Source organism: Otolemur garnettii, unplaced genomic scaffold (genome assembly GCF_000181295.1).
Source record: "Otolemur garnettii isolate 467f Iridium unplaced genomic scaffold, OtoGar3 scaffold00060, whole genome shotgun sequence".
NCBI classification, from domain to species: Eukaryota; Metazoa; Chordata; class Mammalia; order Primates; family Galagidae; genus Otolemur; species Otolemur garnettii.
The window spans coordinates 368,807-384,770 of NW_003852455.1; the positions used below are offsets into that span (position 1 = coordinate 368,807).

Sequence of the window (15,964 nt, forward strand, 5' to 3'; positions counted from 1 at the left end):
AAAAAAAAAAAAAAAAAGAAATAGCTATCACAATTTTTTGTGTCAACACCAAGCTTTCTTGAGACAATGGAGGAAAATCTAGAATTGGTACATCTGAGCTTCATTGAGCTTTACTTCTGTATTTGCTACTTAATTGCTGTGTAGCTTAGAAAATGGCTATGCCCCTGCTGCCTCATCATTAAAATGTGGATAATAATGCTATCCTATAAGGTTTTGTTGTTGTCATTGGTTTTTACTGCCAAGCATACAGGCCCCACCTCTTGGCCACAGACCAATCTTTGCTGGGCAGCCCCCTCACTGTCTCCCAGACTTCACTCTGAGCCTGCCTGGTTTTTCAGAATATTAAATAAAAAACATGACAATGTTCTACAGAATTTAAACTAACTACAAAAATTCACTTGATACTTTTTCAGGTGCTTCCATCCTTTTTTTTTTTTTTTTTTAACTAGAGAACTAACCTAACTTTGATAAAAAAGCCAACTACTCAATGTAGGCATAACTCCTAATAACAAATAATAAATTCATACTCTGTGTGTGGTCTGACAGCAGAGACACTTGCTGAACTGGTACTGGGCTCTTCAGCAATTCCTCCACCATCCAAAAACATTGTGACAGCCATCTCCAGATTATTGTTGCAGGCTTCAAGCATATGTTTTCCTACACTTTCACTTGCACCTGAAATAGCAAGAAGATAGAAAAAAAGAGACACCTTCTTACATTCAGTTCATATTATAGAATATAGAATCCCCAAGTAAATTTATAGCATTTTGTGTTTTAGAATGATTGACCCTTTTTTTTGCGGCTGAGTCTCACTATGTCACCCTGGGTAGAGGGCCATGGCTTCACAGCTCACGCAACCTCAAACTCTTGGGCTTAAATAATTCTCTTGCCTCAGCCTTCCAAGTAGCTGGGACTACAGGCGCCTGCCACAACACCTGGCTATTTTTTTGGTTTTAGTTTTCATTGTTGTTTGGCAGGCTCGGGCTGGATTCAAACCCACCAGCTTTGGTGTATGTGGCTGGCACCCTAGCCGCTGAGCTACAGGTGCCGAGCAGAATGGCCCTTTATTAAAAAAGAAAAAACATTTGTTCACTTCTATGCTGTTGACTGGCTATTCTGACATAATCAGAACTAATAAACAATGTAGTAGCATTAAAATAGTAATCTTCCTTCCTATGATAAAATAAAAACTAAGCAAGGCATTTATTTGCCATTTGTCATTTTTTGCCTTTTCATTAAGTTACCCTTTTCATTAAGTATCTATTTGTTAATAAACTGAAAAAAGATTTAAAAAGAAAAAACAAAACAAAACAACAACAAAAAACCCAGAAAGACTACTACAGAGTCAGAATGCTTTTTGTTAGAAAGAATACATTTCAGTTAGCATATGTTTCTGTTAAAAAGAAAACATTTTAGGCCCAGAAGGCTGCACAGGCCTGAAATCCTAGCACTCTGAAAGGCCAACGGAGGAGAATTTCTGGAGCTCAGGAGTTTGATACCAGCCTAAGCAAATAAAGCTAGACCTCTATCTCTACTAAAATTAGAAAAATTAGGCAGATGTGGTGGTAGGCACCTATAGTCCCAATTACTCCAGAGGCTGAGGCAGAAAGACTCTTGAACCCAGGATGGCACCTATGGCTCAGTGAGTAGGGTGCCGGCCCCATATACAGGGTGGTGGGTTCAAACCCAGTCCTGGCCAAACTGCAACAAAAAAACAGCCAGGTGTTATGACGAGCGCCTGTAGTCCTAGCTACTGGCTGGGACTGAGCCAAGAGAATTGCCTAAGCCCTGGAGTTGGAGGTTGCTGTGAGCTGTGTGACTCCCCGGCACTCTACCAAGGGCGATAAAGTGAAACTGTCTCAAAAAAAAAAAAAAAAAAAAAAAGGCGGCACCTGTGGCTCAGTGACTGGGGTGCCAGCCCCAGATACTGACGGTGGCAGGTTCAAACCCAGCCCTGGCTAAATCACAACCAGAAAATAGCTAGGCGTTGTGGCGAGTGCCTTTAGTCCCAGCTACTCAGGAAGCCGAGGCAAGAGAATCGCCTAAGAGCTGGCGGTTGCTATGAGCTGTGACACCACAGCACTCTACTGAAGGCGATAAAGTGAGACTCTCTTAAAAAAAAGAAAAAATGACTCTTGAACCCAGGCACATGAGGTTGCTAAGAGTCTAGGCTGATGTCACGGCACTCTAACCTGGGAAACAGTGTGAGGTTCTGCCTCAATAAATAAATAAATAAATAACATTTTTAACACAAATGGCAGAGAAGTGAGATAAGCTGTTTTTGTCTAAGATATAATTAAGTCAAAATCTGGTACAAAATGCCAATCATTTAAAACTGGCTCTGGAACAGACTTATTTATTTGTAAATAAAGCCAACATAGTCTGTTACACAAAATGTAAATTGGTTGTATCCTTTAAGAAAACAATTTCACAACGTGTATTCCGAAAAACAAAAATATCCATTCCTTTTCTGACTCAGTAATTTGGCCTTCTAGTTAAAAAGGAAAATAGTCTAAATAAACTACTACATGCACAAATATTCATATACAAGTTCAAAAGAGCTTCAATTGGTGGTGCCTGTAGATCAAGAGGCTAAAGCGCCAGCCACATACACTGGAGCTGGCAGGCTTGAATCCGACCTGGCCTGCCAAACAACAGTAAGGGCTGCAACCAAAAAAATGGCTGGGAGTTGTGAAGGGCACCTGAAATCCCAGCTACTTGGGAGGCTGAGGCAAGAGAATCACTTAAGCCCAGGAGCTTGAGGTTGCTGTGAGCAGTGAGGCCACAGCACTCTACCCAGATAGCTTGAGGCTCTGTCTCAAAAAAAAAAAAGAGCTTCGATTAATATTGAAAAATTGGAAACAACATAAATGTCCAAGAATAGCAGAATGTAAATTGTATCTATTTGATAGAACATTTTGTAGCCATTAAAAAGGATCCCAGGCTTTCTATTTGGTATGATTTTTCTTCTTCTATCTGAATTATGTCTCTAAGAATCTCCTTCTGTTATAAATGGTCTCTAAGTTTTCATCTAAAATTTCTTTATTTTGCTGTCATTCCTGACAGCTTTACTGGTTATGTCATTTCAAGGCTGACAGCTATTTTCTCTCAAGTACACTGAAGACAGCATTCCAATGTTCTCTGGCTTCTGTTGTTTCTGCTAAGAAATCAGTTGCCAGGCTCGACGCCTATAGCTCAACCGGCTAAGGCGCCAGCCACGTACACCTAAGGTGGCGGGTTCGAATCCCCAGCCCGGACCCGCCAAACAACAATGACGGCTGCAACCAAAAAATAGCCGGGCATTGTGGCGGGTGCCTGTGGTCCCAGCTACTTGGGAGGCAGAGGCAGGAGACTCGCTTGAGCCCAGGAGTTGGAGGTTGCTGTGAGCTGTAATGCCACGGCACTCTACCCAGGGGGACAGCTTGAGGCTCTGTCTCAAAAAAAAGAAAAAAAAAGAAAAAAAAAGAAATCAGTTGCCAGACTAAAGAAAAATGTTTTAATAGCAATCTGTTGTTTCTCTCTAGTTGCTTTTTACATCTCTGTCTTTAGCCTTCTGCAGTTTCACTCTGCTTTGTCAAGGTTGATTTTATCTTCCTTGGTATTCACTGGACTTCTACCACTTGAGGATTATTTCTAACCAATTCTGAAAAATTCTCAGCAATTTCTATTTGACCACTGCTTCACCATTCCATTCATATTTATTTCTCTCTGCAACTACAATTAGATGTACATTAGAACTCTTTATTAAGTACGGGCACAGTGGCTCACACCTGTAATCCTAGCACTTTGAGAGGCCAAAAGGGAGAAGGGAGGTTCCCTTGAGGTCAGGAGTTCAAGACCAGCCTGAGCAAAAGCAAAACCCCATTTCAACAAAAAACAGGGAAATCTGATGAGCAAGGTGGCCCATGCATGTAGTCTTAGTTACTTGGGAGGCTAAGGCTGGAGGATGGCTTGAGCCCAAAAGTTTGAGGTTGCTGTGAGCGATGATGACACTACTGCACTCTACCTAGGAGTAGGTGACAGAACAAGACTCTTGTCAAAAAACAAATTGAAAAAAAAGAAAAACCTGGCTCAGCACCCGTAGCTCAGTGAGTAGGGCACCAGCCACATACGCCGAAGTTGGCGGGTTTGAGTCTGGCCAGGGCCTGCTAAACAACGACAACTGCAAACAAAAAAGAGCCAGGTGTTGTGGGGGGCGCCTATAGTCCCAGCTACTTGCTGAGGCAAGAGAATCGCTTAAGCCCAAGAGTTTCTGTGAGCTATGAGGCCACAGCACTCTACCAAGGGTGATATAGTCAGACTGTCTCAAAAAAAACCCTTCATGCTAACTTTTATGTTTCAACTTTCTTTTATGTTTATCATCTCTTTATTGATGTTGCATTCCGGGTAGTATCTTCAAGGCTATCTTCCAGTTCACACATTGTCTTTAGCTGTGCCAATCTGTTTCTTTACCTGTTCATTAAATTCTTTTTTTGAAACCAAGAGACATTTTACTACTGCTGCTAACATATTTAGTAAAAATAGTTTTTTGGTTTTTATTTATTACTGGGGATTCACTGAGGGTACAAGATACCAGGTTACACTGATTGGATTTGTTAGGTGAAGTCCCTCCTATAATTTTGTCTTGGCCCCAAAAGGTGTGTCACACACCAAGATCCCACTCCTCTCCCTCCTTCCCTCTCTCTGCTCTTCCTTTTCCCCAACACCCTCCCTCCTCTCTGCTCTCCCCTTCCCCTACTCCCTACTTGTACTAAGTCATTAATTGTCCTCATATCAAGATTTAGTACATCAGATTCATGATCCTCCATTCTTGTGATGTTTTACTAAGAACAAGGTGTTCCACTTCCATCCAGGTTAATACAAAGGATGTAACGTCTCCATCTTTTTTAAAGGCTAAATAGTATTCCATGGTATACATATATGAAGTTCATTAATCCATTCCTGGGTTGGTGGGCATTTAGGCTGTTTCCACATTTTGGTGATTGCAAATTGAGCTGCGATAAACCGTCTAGTGTGTCTTTATGGTAGAAGGATTTTTTTCCTTCTGGGTAGATGCCTAGTAATGGGACTGCAGGATCAAACAGGAGGTCTAGCTTGAGCTCTTTAAGGGTTCTCCATATTTCCTTCCAAAAAGGTTGTATCAGTTTGTAGTCCCACCAGCAGTGTGAAAGTGTTCCTTTCTCTCCACATCCACACCAGCATCTGCAGTTTTGAGATTTTGTGATGTGGCCCATTCTCACCAGAGTTAGATGATATCTCAGGGTGGCTTTAACTTGTATTTCTCTAATAATTAGGGACGATGAGCATTTTTTCATTCGTTTGCTATTCATCTGTCTTCTTTAGAGAAAGTTCTATTCATGTCTCTTGACCATTGATATGTGGGATTGTTGGCTTTTTTCATGTGAGTTTGAGTTCTCTATAAATCCTAGTTATCAAGCTTTTGTCTGATTCAAAATATGCAAATATTGGGCAACACCCATGGCTCAAGGAGTAGGGCGCTGGCCCCATATGCTGGAGGTAGTGGGTTCAAACCCAGCCCCAACCAAAAACTGCAAAAAAAAAAAAAAAAAAAAAAGGCAAATATCTGGCAGCACCTGTGGCTCATTGAGTAGGGCACTGGCCCCATATACCGAGGGTGGTGGTTTCAAACCTGGCCCCGGCCAAACTACAACAAAAAAACAGCTGGGTGTTATAGTGGGCATCTGTAGTCCCAGCTAATGGGAAGGCTGAGGCAAGAGAATCACCTAAGCCCAGGAGTTGGAGGTTTCTGTGAGCTGTGTGACGCCATGGCACTCTACTGAGGGCAATAAAGTGAGACTCTGTCTCTAAAAAGAAAGGCAAATATCCTTTCCCATTGTGTAGGTTGTCTATTTGCTTTGGTTGTTGTCTCCTTAGCTGTACAGAAGCTTTTCAGTTTAATTAAGTCCCCTTTATTTTTGTTGCAATCGCCACTGAAGTCTTCTTCATGAAGTCTTTCCCCAGGCTAAGATCTTCTAGTGTTTTACCTATGTTTTGAGGATTTTTATCATTTCATGCCTTAAATTTAAGTCTTTTATCCATCTTGAATCAATTTTAGTGAGTGGAGAAAGGTGTGGGTCCAGTTTCAGTCTTCCAGTTCTCCCAGAACCATTTATTGAATGGGGATTCATTCCCCCAGTGTATGTTCTTCTTAGGTGGCTATGTTAGTTTCATTTCCTAGTTTTCTATTCAATTCCAAATGTCTATGTCTCTATTTTTGTGCTAATACCATGATGTTTTAACCACTAAGGCCTTGTAGTACAGCCTAAAGTCAGGTAAGCTGATCATCTGGCTTTTTTTTTTTTTTAATTGCTAAGTACTGCCTTAGCTACACTGGGCTTTTTCTGGTTCCATACAAAACAAAGGATTATTTTTTCCAAGTCTTAAAAGTACAATGTTGATATTTTAATAGGGATAGCATTGAATTGGTAGATTGCTTTGGGAAGTATAGAGATTTTAACAATGTTGATTCTTCCCAGCCATTAGCATGGTTTGTTCTTCCATTAGTTAATGCCCTCTGCTATTCCCTTTCTTAGGGTTTCATAATTTTCTTTATATAGGTACTTCACCTCTTTTGTTAGGTATATTCCTAGGTACTTCATTTTCTTTAAAGCTACCATGAAGGGGACTGTGTCCTTATTTAGCCTCTCATCTCGGCTGTTATTGGCATATACAAAGGCTACTGACTTGTGGACATTGATTTCATATCCTGAGACATTACTACATTTTCTGATGACTTCCAGGAGTCTTATGGTTGAGTCTTTGGGGTTTTCTAGGTATAAGAGCATATTGTCAGCAAGGAAGGAGAGGTTGACCTCCTCTGCCCCCATTTGGATGCCCTTTATTAACTTTTCTTCCCTGACTGTATTGGTTAGAACTTCCAGCACTACATTGAATAGTAATTGCGTTAGAAGACAACGTTGACTTGTTCCAGTTCTGAGTGGAAAAGCTTTCAGTTTTACTCCATTCAGTGTATTAGCTGCGGGTTTGTCATAGATAGCTTCAGTTTAAGAAATGTGCCATCTATGCCTATACTCTTCAGTGTTCGAATTAGATAAGGATGCTGGATTTTATTAAATGCTTTTTCCTGCATCTATTGAGAGGATGATATGGTCTTTGCTTTTGCTTCTGTTCATATGGTAAATAATGTTCATGGACTTGCGTATGTTAAACTAGCCTTACACCACTGGGATGAAACCTACTTGATCATGATGTATGACTTTTTTGATGATAAGCTATAATCTATTGGCTAGGATTTTAATGAGAATTTTTGCATCTATATTCATTAGTGAAATTTGTCTGAAGTTCTCCTTTTTAGTTGGGTCTTTTCCTGGTTTTGGTATCCAGGTGATGTTTGCTTCATAAAACATGTTGGGGAAGATTCCTTCCTCCTCAATTTTTTGGAATGATTTCTGCAATATGGGAATAAGCAATTCTTTGAACGTTTGATAGAATTCAGGTGTGAAGCCATCCAGAGCAGGGCATTTTTCTGTTGGGAGATTTTTTATTGTTTCTTTCATCTCAGTGCTTGAAAACGGTCTGTTCAGGAGATCTATTTCTTCCTGGCTAAATCTAGGGAGAGGGTATGATTCTAAATATTGATCCATTTCCTTCACACTGTCAAATTTCCGGGCATAGAGTTTCTGGTAGTATTCAGAGATGATCTCTGTAGCATCTGTTGTTATTTCTCCTTTATCATTTTTGATTGGTACTTTTACTTTTCTATTCCTGGTTAATCTGGCTAAAGGTTTGTCTGTTTTATTTATTTTTTTAAAAAACCAGCTCCTTGTTTCATTAATTTTCTGAATGATTCTTTTGTTTTCAATTTTATTATTATTATTATTTTTAAGAGACAGAGTCTCAGTCTGTTACCCTCAGTAGAGTGCCATGAAGTCACAGCTCACAGCAACCTCCAGGCACTTGGGCTTAGGCAATTCTCTTGCCTCAGCCTCCCAAGTAGCTGGGACTATAGGCACCTGCCACAACACCTGGCTATTTTTTTGTTGCAGTTTGGCTGGGGCCATAATCAAACCTGCCACCCCTGGTATATGAGGCCGGCGCCCTACTCACTGAGCCACAGGTGCCACCCTGTTTTCAATTTCATTAATCTCTGATTTAATTTTGGGTATTTCTTTTCTTCTGCTGGGTTTAGGCTTGGATTGTTCTTTTTCTGATTCCATAAGATGGCTTATTGAGTTTGTTGATGTGCTCTCTTTCTCTTTTTCAGATATAGGCATCTAAAGCAATAAATTTTCCTCTCAGAACTGCTTTTGCTGTTTCCCACAGATTTGGTAGCTTGTGTCTTCATTGTTGTTATGCTCAAGGAAGTTAATAATTTCCTCTTTTATTTCTTCCTGCACCCAACTGTCATTCAACATAAGGTTGTTTAATTTCCATGACTTTGTATAGGGTTGAACCTTTTTGTTGGACTTGAATTCCACCTTTAGTGCCTTGTGGTCTGAGAAGATACAAGGTAAAATTTCAATTCTTGTGGTTCTGTTGAGGCTTTGTATCCTACGATATGATCAATTTAGGAGAATGTTCCATAGGCCAATGAGAAGAATGTATATTTTTTTATCTTTGGGATGGAATGTTCTATAAACATCTATCAAGCACAGTTGTCCTAGGATCTCGTTTGAGGCCCTTATATCTTTGTTTAATTTCTGTTTAGAGGATCTGTCCAGCTCTATAAGAGGAGTGTTGAAGTCCCCTGTTATTATGGTATTATAGGATATATTGTTGAGACTAATTAAGACCTGTTTCAAAACTCTAGGAGCATTTAAATTGGGTACACAAATATTCAGAATTGAAATGTCTTCTGGTGTATTTTTCCCTTGACCAATATAAAGTGACCATCTTTGTCTTTTTTGACTTAGTTGCTTTAAATCCACACATATCTGAAAATAAGATTGTAACCCCTCTTTTCTTCTGAATTCTGTTTGCCTGAAAAATAGTCTTCCAACCCTCAACTCTTGAGTTTTAGTTCGTCTTTTGAAGCTAGGTAGGTTTCCTGCAGACAGCAAATGGATGGCTTGTGTTTTTTAATCCAATCAGCCCATCTATGCCTCTTCAGTGGCTTCAGAATTCAAGCCATTAACATTTATTGAGATAATTAATAAGTGTGGCAGCATTCTACTTATCTTATTTTGTGAAAGTCCATTGCTTAGTTTTATCTTTTGCATCATTGTGGAAGCTAGGTTCTTTAATTTCAGAGTGCTTATTTTGCTGGTGGTCCATTGTGATGGTCAGTGTGTAGAACAGGTTGAAGTATTTCCTGTAGAGCTGGTCTTGTGGCAAATTTCCTCAATGTTTGCATATCAGTAAATGATTTAATTTCTCCATCAACTTTAAAGCTTAAATTTAGCAGGATATAGACTTCTGGGCTGGAAATTGTTCTGTTTAAGTAGGTTAAAGGTAGATGACCATTGGCTTCTGGCTTGAAAAGTTTCATTAGAGAAGTCTGAAGTCACCTTGATAGATTTGCCTCTGCAGGTCAATTGGCACTTACCCTGGCAGCTTGCAGAATCTTTTCTTTTGTCTTAACTTTTGACAGGTTCATTGCAATGTGTCTTGGAGAATCTCTATTAGAATTGAGGCGATCTGAGGCCCAATATCCCTCTGAACGGAGTGTGTCAGAATCTTGGGTGACAGTTGGGAAATTTTCATTTATAATATTCTCTAGTATAGCTTCCATTCCCCTGGGGCATTCTTCTTCCCCTTCTGGGATACCTATAACTCATATGTTTGAAGGCTTAATAAGATCCCATAATTCTGTCAGTGAATGTTCTGTTTTCTCTCTCTTCTGCCTCTTTAACTATCTGAGTTATCTCAACAGTTTTGTCAGCCTGGCGCCTATGGCTCAAGTGCCTAAAGCGCCAGCCACATACACCTGAGCTGGCAGGTTCGAGTCCAGTCCAGGCCTGCCAAATGACAGCTGCAACCAAAAAAAAAAAAAAAATAGCCAGGCATTGTGGCAGGTACCTGTAGTCCCAGCTACTTGGGAGGCAGAGGCAGGAGAATCACTTGAGCCCTGGTGGTAGAGGTTGCTGTGAGCTGTGATGCCACAGCACTCTACCCAGGGTGACAGCTTGAGGTTCTATCTCAAAAAAAAAAAAAAAAAAAAAAAAAAAAGTTTTGTCCTCTTTGAGATTCTTTCTTCTGTATGGTCTTATCTGTTGTTGATACTTTCTACTGCATTTTTAAGTTCCTTAATTGTCAGCTTCAGTTCCTTCAGCTCTGCTCTATCCTTTCTACATTCTTCATATCATTCATCTCTCATTTGATTCTGTTTTTAGATTTCCTTTTGGTTATTTTCTAATTTCCTTCATTGTTTTCATCATCTGTATTTTAAATTCCCCTTCTGTCATTTCTAACATTTCTTTATAGGTGGAATCCTCTGCAGTAGCTACCTCCTGGTCTCTTGGGGGCATTGCTCTGGACTGCTTTTTCATGTTGTCAGGATTTTTCTGCTGATTCTTCCTCACAAGTACTTTCTTTTATCTGTTTCCTTGCCCTAATTTTCCTTTCACTTCCTCTTGCTCTTTAAGTGCCTATGGCCCAAAATTTTGGTGAGTCCTTTTGGTACAGGACCAAAAGGATGAGAAGACTGAAGAGCAAGAAGGGAGAAATGATTTTAAAAAAGAAAAAAGAGAAAGGAAAGAGGGTAAAAAGGAATACTGTCAAAAAGAAGTGAGGCACAGAAGGAGGAAGACAGGAGTAATAAAGGTGTACAGTAGAGCACTTTGACCCACCCTGAAAAACCTCCAACCTCTGGGGTTGCTGGGTTGGGTGGTTCCCTTGAGGTTAGCAGCTCTTTGTCAGCCTGAGCAGACACAGTACCCCACTTCCACCAAATAGAGAGGAAAGACAAAAATACTAAAAATCAAACCAAAACAAACAGAAAACCTTACAGATAAAATTGGGGGAAAAACCAAATAGTAGGGGCAGAAACACTAGCAAAAATGAAGCTCTTATTATTATTAAAGAGGGCAACAATGGAAAATTATACTAGAAAAATGAAGAAAGAAAAGAAGAAAAAAAGAAAAAAACTAAAGGGAAAATGTCAAAATTAGAAAAAAGAAAACAGAAGCAGTATATAAATCTTGCTGAATATTGTCTGGTGTCTGGGCAACAGGTGATCTTCTGGGGTATGAGGTGTTAATCACAATGCTGATACAGCTGTATGAGATGGAGGCTGGAGATCTCTGCTGATCTCTCAAACGCTGCAAGGTTGAGAACCTAAATCTCTCCTTAGTCCGCTTAAAAGACACTTTAACTGTTAACCTTGGCTAGGCAGAAGCTTTCCTAGGAAAGCACTTGTCGCTGGGATCTCTCCTGAAGTGGTTGCCCGGTTATCCAGTGTGCCAAAACCAGTCTCACTCTATGCCCCTGATGGCTGAGGTTACAAGGCAGCCTTTCTACTGCCAAACCCTAAAAGCTCCGCTCTTCCCCAGCATCTTAGTCCCAGCCTTTGGCCTGCTCAGTCCCAAGAGCACTCACCCAAGGTCTCTCAGCCACAGCCTAGAGAGGATGGAGCCTGCATGGGCAGATCTCCCACAATGGTTGCGTGTGCTTTGTGACCCTGAGGACGGAACCTGCAGGGGCAGATCTCCCACAGTGCCCACAAGTGGCCCACAGTCACACAATATTAGCTCCATTCTGGCTGTGGCTCAGTCCAGGGCCCTAGACAATGCTTAAAGTCATCTGCGCTCTCGCCTAAGTTCTCCCAAGGTAGTTTGACCGAGTGCCCAAGTCCAAAAAAACAAAACAGCCCACAGGAAAGGCCTTTACTGTTTGCAGTCTCGCTGCTGTTGTTGATACAGTACTGGCAGACACTACCTGAATGCAATCACTTGCCTTGTTCTCCACTGCTTTTGTCCTCCTGAGGTCCAGAAGTCTTTCACTGTCTTCCTATGTCCCCAGAGGGATGTTTCTGGGCAGAGTCCACAAGTCAGAGATGCCTGAAGTCATCTCTCCCTAGTCTCCTGTTCACTTCAATTTTAATTTAATTTTTTGTAACTAGAAGTTCCATTTTTTATTTTCTTATCTGCTTGGTCATGTTTTGAAGACCCATTTCAATCTTTCATTTCTTCAAACATATTAATCAAAAATACTGGATTTACTAAGACAAAATATAAATTTTCTAGTCTCTATGGGTTACTGTCTCATTTCCACTGGCTCTTGCTCACTGTGCCATGGTTTTTGTACAATTTCGTGATTTTTTTGACTGTTATCTATGTGCCTTGGAATTTTAATCCGTAGATTTTTGAAGCCTGGGTAAAAGGTACATTCCTCCTAAGAAGATTTGATTTGACAAATTTTGCAAGGCACTACCAGAGACCACCTTAAATACATTCCTGACTTAACAGTTTTTCAAGACTAAATGGGAAATATGACCCCGTAAGGATTCTTGTTATAAACTCTTAGTGAAGGTCTCCATCTCCATACTACTCTTTCCCCCATCAAGGTAGAAACATCAAAAGCTCAACTTTATGGCTCGGCGCCTGTGGCTGAAGCGGCTAAGGCGCCAGCCACATACACCTAAGGTGGCGGGTTCGAATCCCCAGCCCGGGCCCGCCAAACAACAATGATGGCTGCAACCAAAAAATGGCCAGGCGCTGTGGCGGGCACCTGTAGTCCCAGCTACTTGGGAGGCTGAGGCCGGAGACTCGCTTGAGCCCAGGAGTTGGAGCTTGCTGTGAGCGTGATGCCATGGCACTCTACCCAGGGGGATAGCTTGAGGCTCCATCTCAAAAAAAAAACAAAAAAAAACAAGCTCAACTTTATGAGGGGGTGGGGTCTCTTTTCGGACTCTTCTCCTTGATAAGGCTCAGAGCTTTGTTTCCTGTGCCATATAAGGCTTTCAAAAGGGAAGTTCAGGCTCTGCGCCTATAGCTCAGCCACTAGGGCACCAGCCATATACACCAGAGCAGGTGGGTTCGAACCCAGCCCGGGCCTGCCAAAACAACGATAACTGCAACCAGGAAATAGCTGGGTGTTGTGGTGGGCACCTATAGTCCCAACTACGCAGGAGGCTAAGGCAAAAGAATCACTTGAACCCAAGAGTTTGAGATTGCTGTGAGCTGTGATGCCACAGCACTCTACCGAGGGTGACAAAGTGAGACTCTGTCTCAAAAAAAAAAAAAAAAAAAAAAAGGAAAAGTTCAAAGCCATCTAGTAAGGGCAAATTCTAGCAGGATTGCTTTAAAGCCAAGTAACATCTGCATTCATTTTTAGGATCTTGTCAGCCCAATGATGCATTTTTAAAGGCTTTACATAAATTTTCTTCAGTATTTTTTTCCTCAGAGTAGGGTTATTCATGTTATCTATTTTATCCTCACTGCAAGAAATGAAAAAGTGAGCCTATAATCCTAGCATTCTGAGAGGCAGAGGTGGGAGGACTGCTTGAGACCAATCTGAGCAAAAGCAAGACTGGGACAGGTGCCTTAGTCCCAGCTACTAGGGAGGGTGAGGCCCAAGAGTCTGAAGTTGCTGTGAGCAACGACCTCATGGAACTCTAACCAGGGCAACAAAGTGAGACTCTGTCTCAAAAAAAAAAAAAAAAAAAAAAAATCGAAGTGAGGACTCTACTCTTGATCTCTGTTTCGCATTGTTTTCTTTTCTCTTCTGTGTTACTACTGTCTCTAAGTCTGTAGAGCTATTCCATAACACTTCTTACCTATTACTATTAATACAACAGGCTCCTAACTGATCACGTACCTTGCTACTGAGGGTATGTTCCAGTATATCCAATTCTGTCTCTTTCTCTCTCTCACACACACACTTTAAAATTCCTTAATGGCTCCCTCCTGATACCTACAGTTTAATTTCCAAAATCCTTATGATTTGTAAAGTCCTTTGTGATCACAACTCAGCTTACTTCTCTGGCTTTGCCTTTCCTCTTCCCCATCCTATACAATTTACTAGTCAGACTAAATTACATGCTTGGAAAGCCCTTATCCTGTCTCCCCTCATCAGTTCACCCATGCTGTAATCACCAGAAATGTTACTTTATCAATTTATGTGCTAAACTACTTCCCCATCCCTGTGATACAGTTTTATTGTATCCATGGATATAGTACTAAGCAGTAAATGCTGGTTTATTTCCTAACTCCTCCCCAATAGAGTAGGCTCTTATCTGGGATTGGTGTTCTTGTCTTGGAATATCCAGCATCGAGTACCACGTCTGACTGCATGTGTGCAATGTCTAATTAAGTAACAGAGACATATCAGTACTTTAGCTCAGTAGCTAACATGCCAGGGGCAGAGGTGCCAGTCCACAGCCAAAACCACTGGCAACACTTGTATATCTTTTGAATTTTGTACTATAGGCACATATTTATGTTTTAAATTTAAATTATGGGCTCAGCGCCCATAGCACAGTGGTTATGGCACCAGCCACATGCACCAAGACTGACGGGTTCAAACCCAGGCCGGGCCAGCTGAACAATGATGACAACTGCAAAAAAAAAAAAAAAAAAAAAGCCAAGCTCCGTGGTGGGTGCCTGTAGTCCCAGCTACTTGGAGATTGAGGCAAGAGAATCACTTAAGCCCAAGAGTTGGAGGTTGCTGTGAGCTATGACACCACAGCACTCTACTGAGGGCAACATAGTAATAATCTGTCTCAAAAAAAAATTAAATAAATAAATTTAAATTATGAAACAATATGGTTACACTGTGTAAATAAACAGCAAATGGCTACCTTGGATAAATAGATTTAAGGTATAATTTCCAGTCAAAGCATCATATACAGATTTTAAAAGGGTTATATCTCAAACAATGTATAGAGAAGTGAAAATAACATGCTCCAAAAAACACAGAGTAACTACAGCTTTTTCAGATAGCTGGCAAAGACATATTTAAGATGCAAATTTGGTCAATCATGGTGGCTCATACCTATAATCCTAACACTCTAGGAGGCTGAGGCCAATGGACCCCTGAGCTCAGGAATTCCAGACTAGCCTAAGCAAGAGCAAGACCCTATCTCTACTAAAAATAGAAAAACCAGATGGCTGTTGTGGCAGGCACCTATACTCCCAGCTGCTCGGGAGGCTGAGGCAAGAGGATTGCTGGAGCCCAAGAGTTTGAGGTTGCTGTGAGCTATGACAGCATGACAGAGCAAGACTCTGTCTCAAAGAAAGAAAGAAAAGAAAAAAATGCAAATTTTAAAAATGGAGTAAAATTATTTCATAAAACCTGAGTTGAAAATGCATTAATATATGTGATTTAATGTTAAACCAGTAAATAACATACAACCCCCTAAAAACCTGATCAATTTCACTTAAATCTTTAGAGTTTTATTTTAGCCAAAAAACTTTTTTTTAGTACTACCTTAAATAATGGCTACTATCAAAAAAATAAAAAATTAACAAATATGGGTAAGGATGTAGAAAAACTAGAAACACTGTGCATTGTTGGTGGGAATGTAAAATGGTACAACCACTTGGAAAACAGTGTGGTGGTTCCTCCAAAAATTAATAATAGAATTACCACATGATCTAATAATTTGATTTCTGATAATACATACCCAAAATAATTTATTTCAGGGCCTTAAAGAGATACTGTATACCTACTTTCATAGCAGCATTATTCACAGTAGTTGAAACATGGAAACAACCCAAGCATCCACCAACAGATAAATGAATAAATAAAATATTATATATATGATGGTGGAATATAATGCAGCCTTAATTTAAGAAGGAAAAAAATTCTGACATATGCTACATGACAACATTATGCTAAGTGAAATGAGCCAGTCACAAAAAGATAAAAACTGTATGATTCTACTAATGTGAGATATTAGAATCATCAAAAATTGGGCGGTGCCTGTGGCTCAGTGAGTAGGGTGCTGGCCCCATATAACAAGGGTGGTGGGTTCAAACCCAGCCCCAGCCAAACTGCAACAAAAAAAATAGCTGGGCGTTGTGGCAGACACCTGTAGTCCCAG

The 15,964-nt window shown here is 40.5% G+C and overlaps 1 protein-coding gene across 1 annotated transcript in view; it reads right to left on the reverse strand.

Moving 5' to 3' along the window:
• The window catches only part of UBXN7 (UBX domain protein 7), a 65,167-nt gene that overhangs the window by 34,117 nt on the left and 15,086 nt on the right, over window positions 1–15,964 (reverse strand). The window contains exon 2 of the mRNA XM_003792667.3: window positions 528–675. Coding sequence (XP_003792715.1) covers window positions 528–675 — 148 coding nt within the window. The remainder of the gene's footprint in view (window positions 1–527; window positions 676–15,964) is intronic.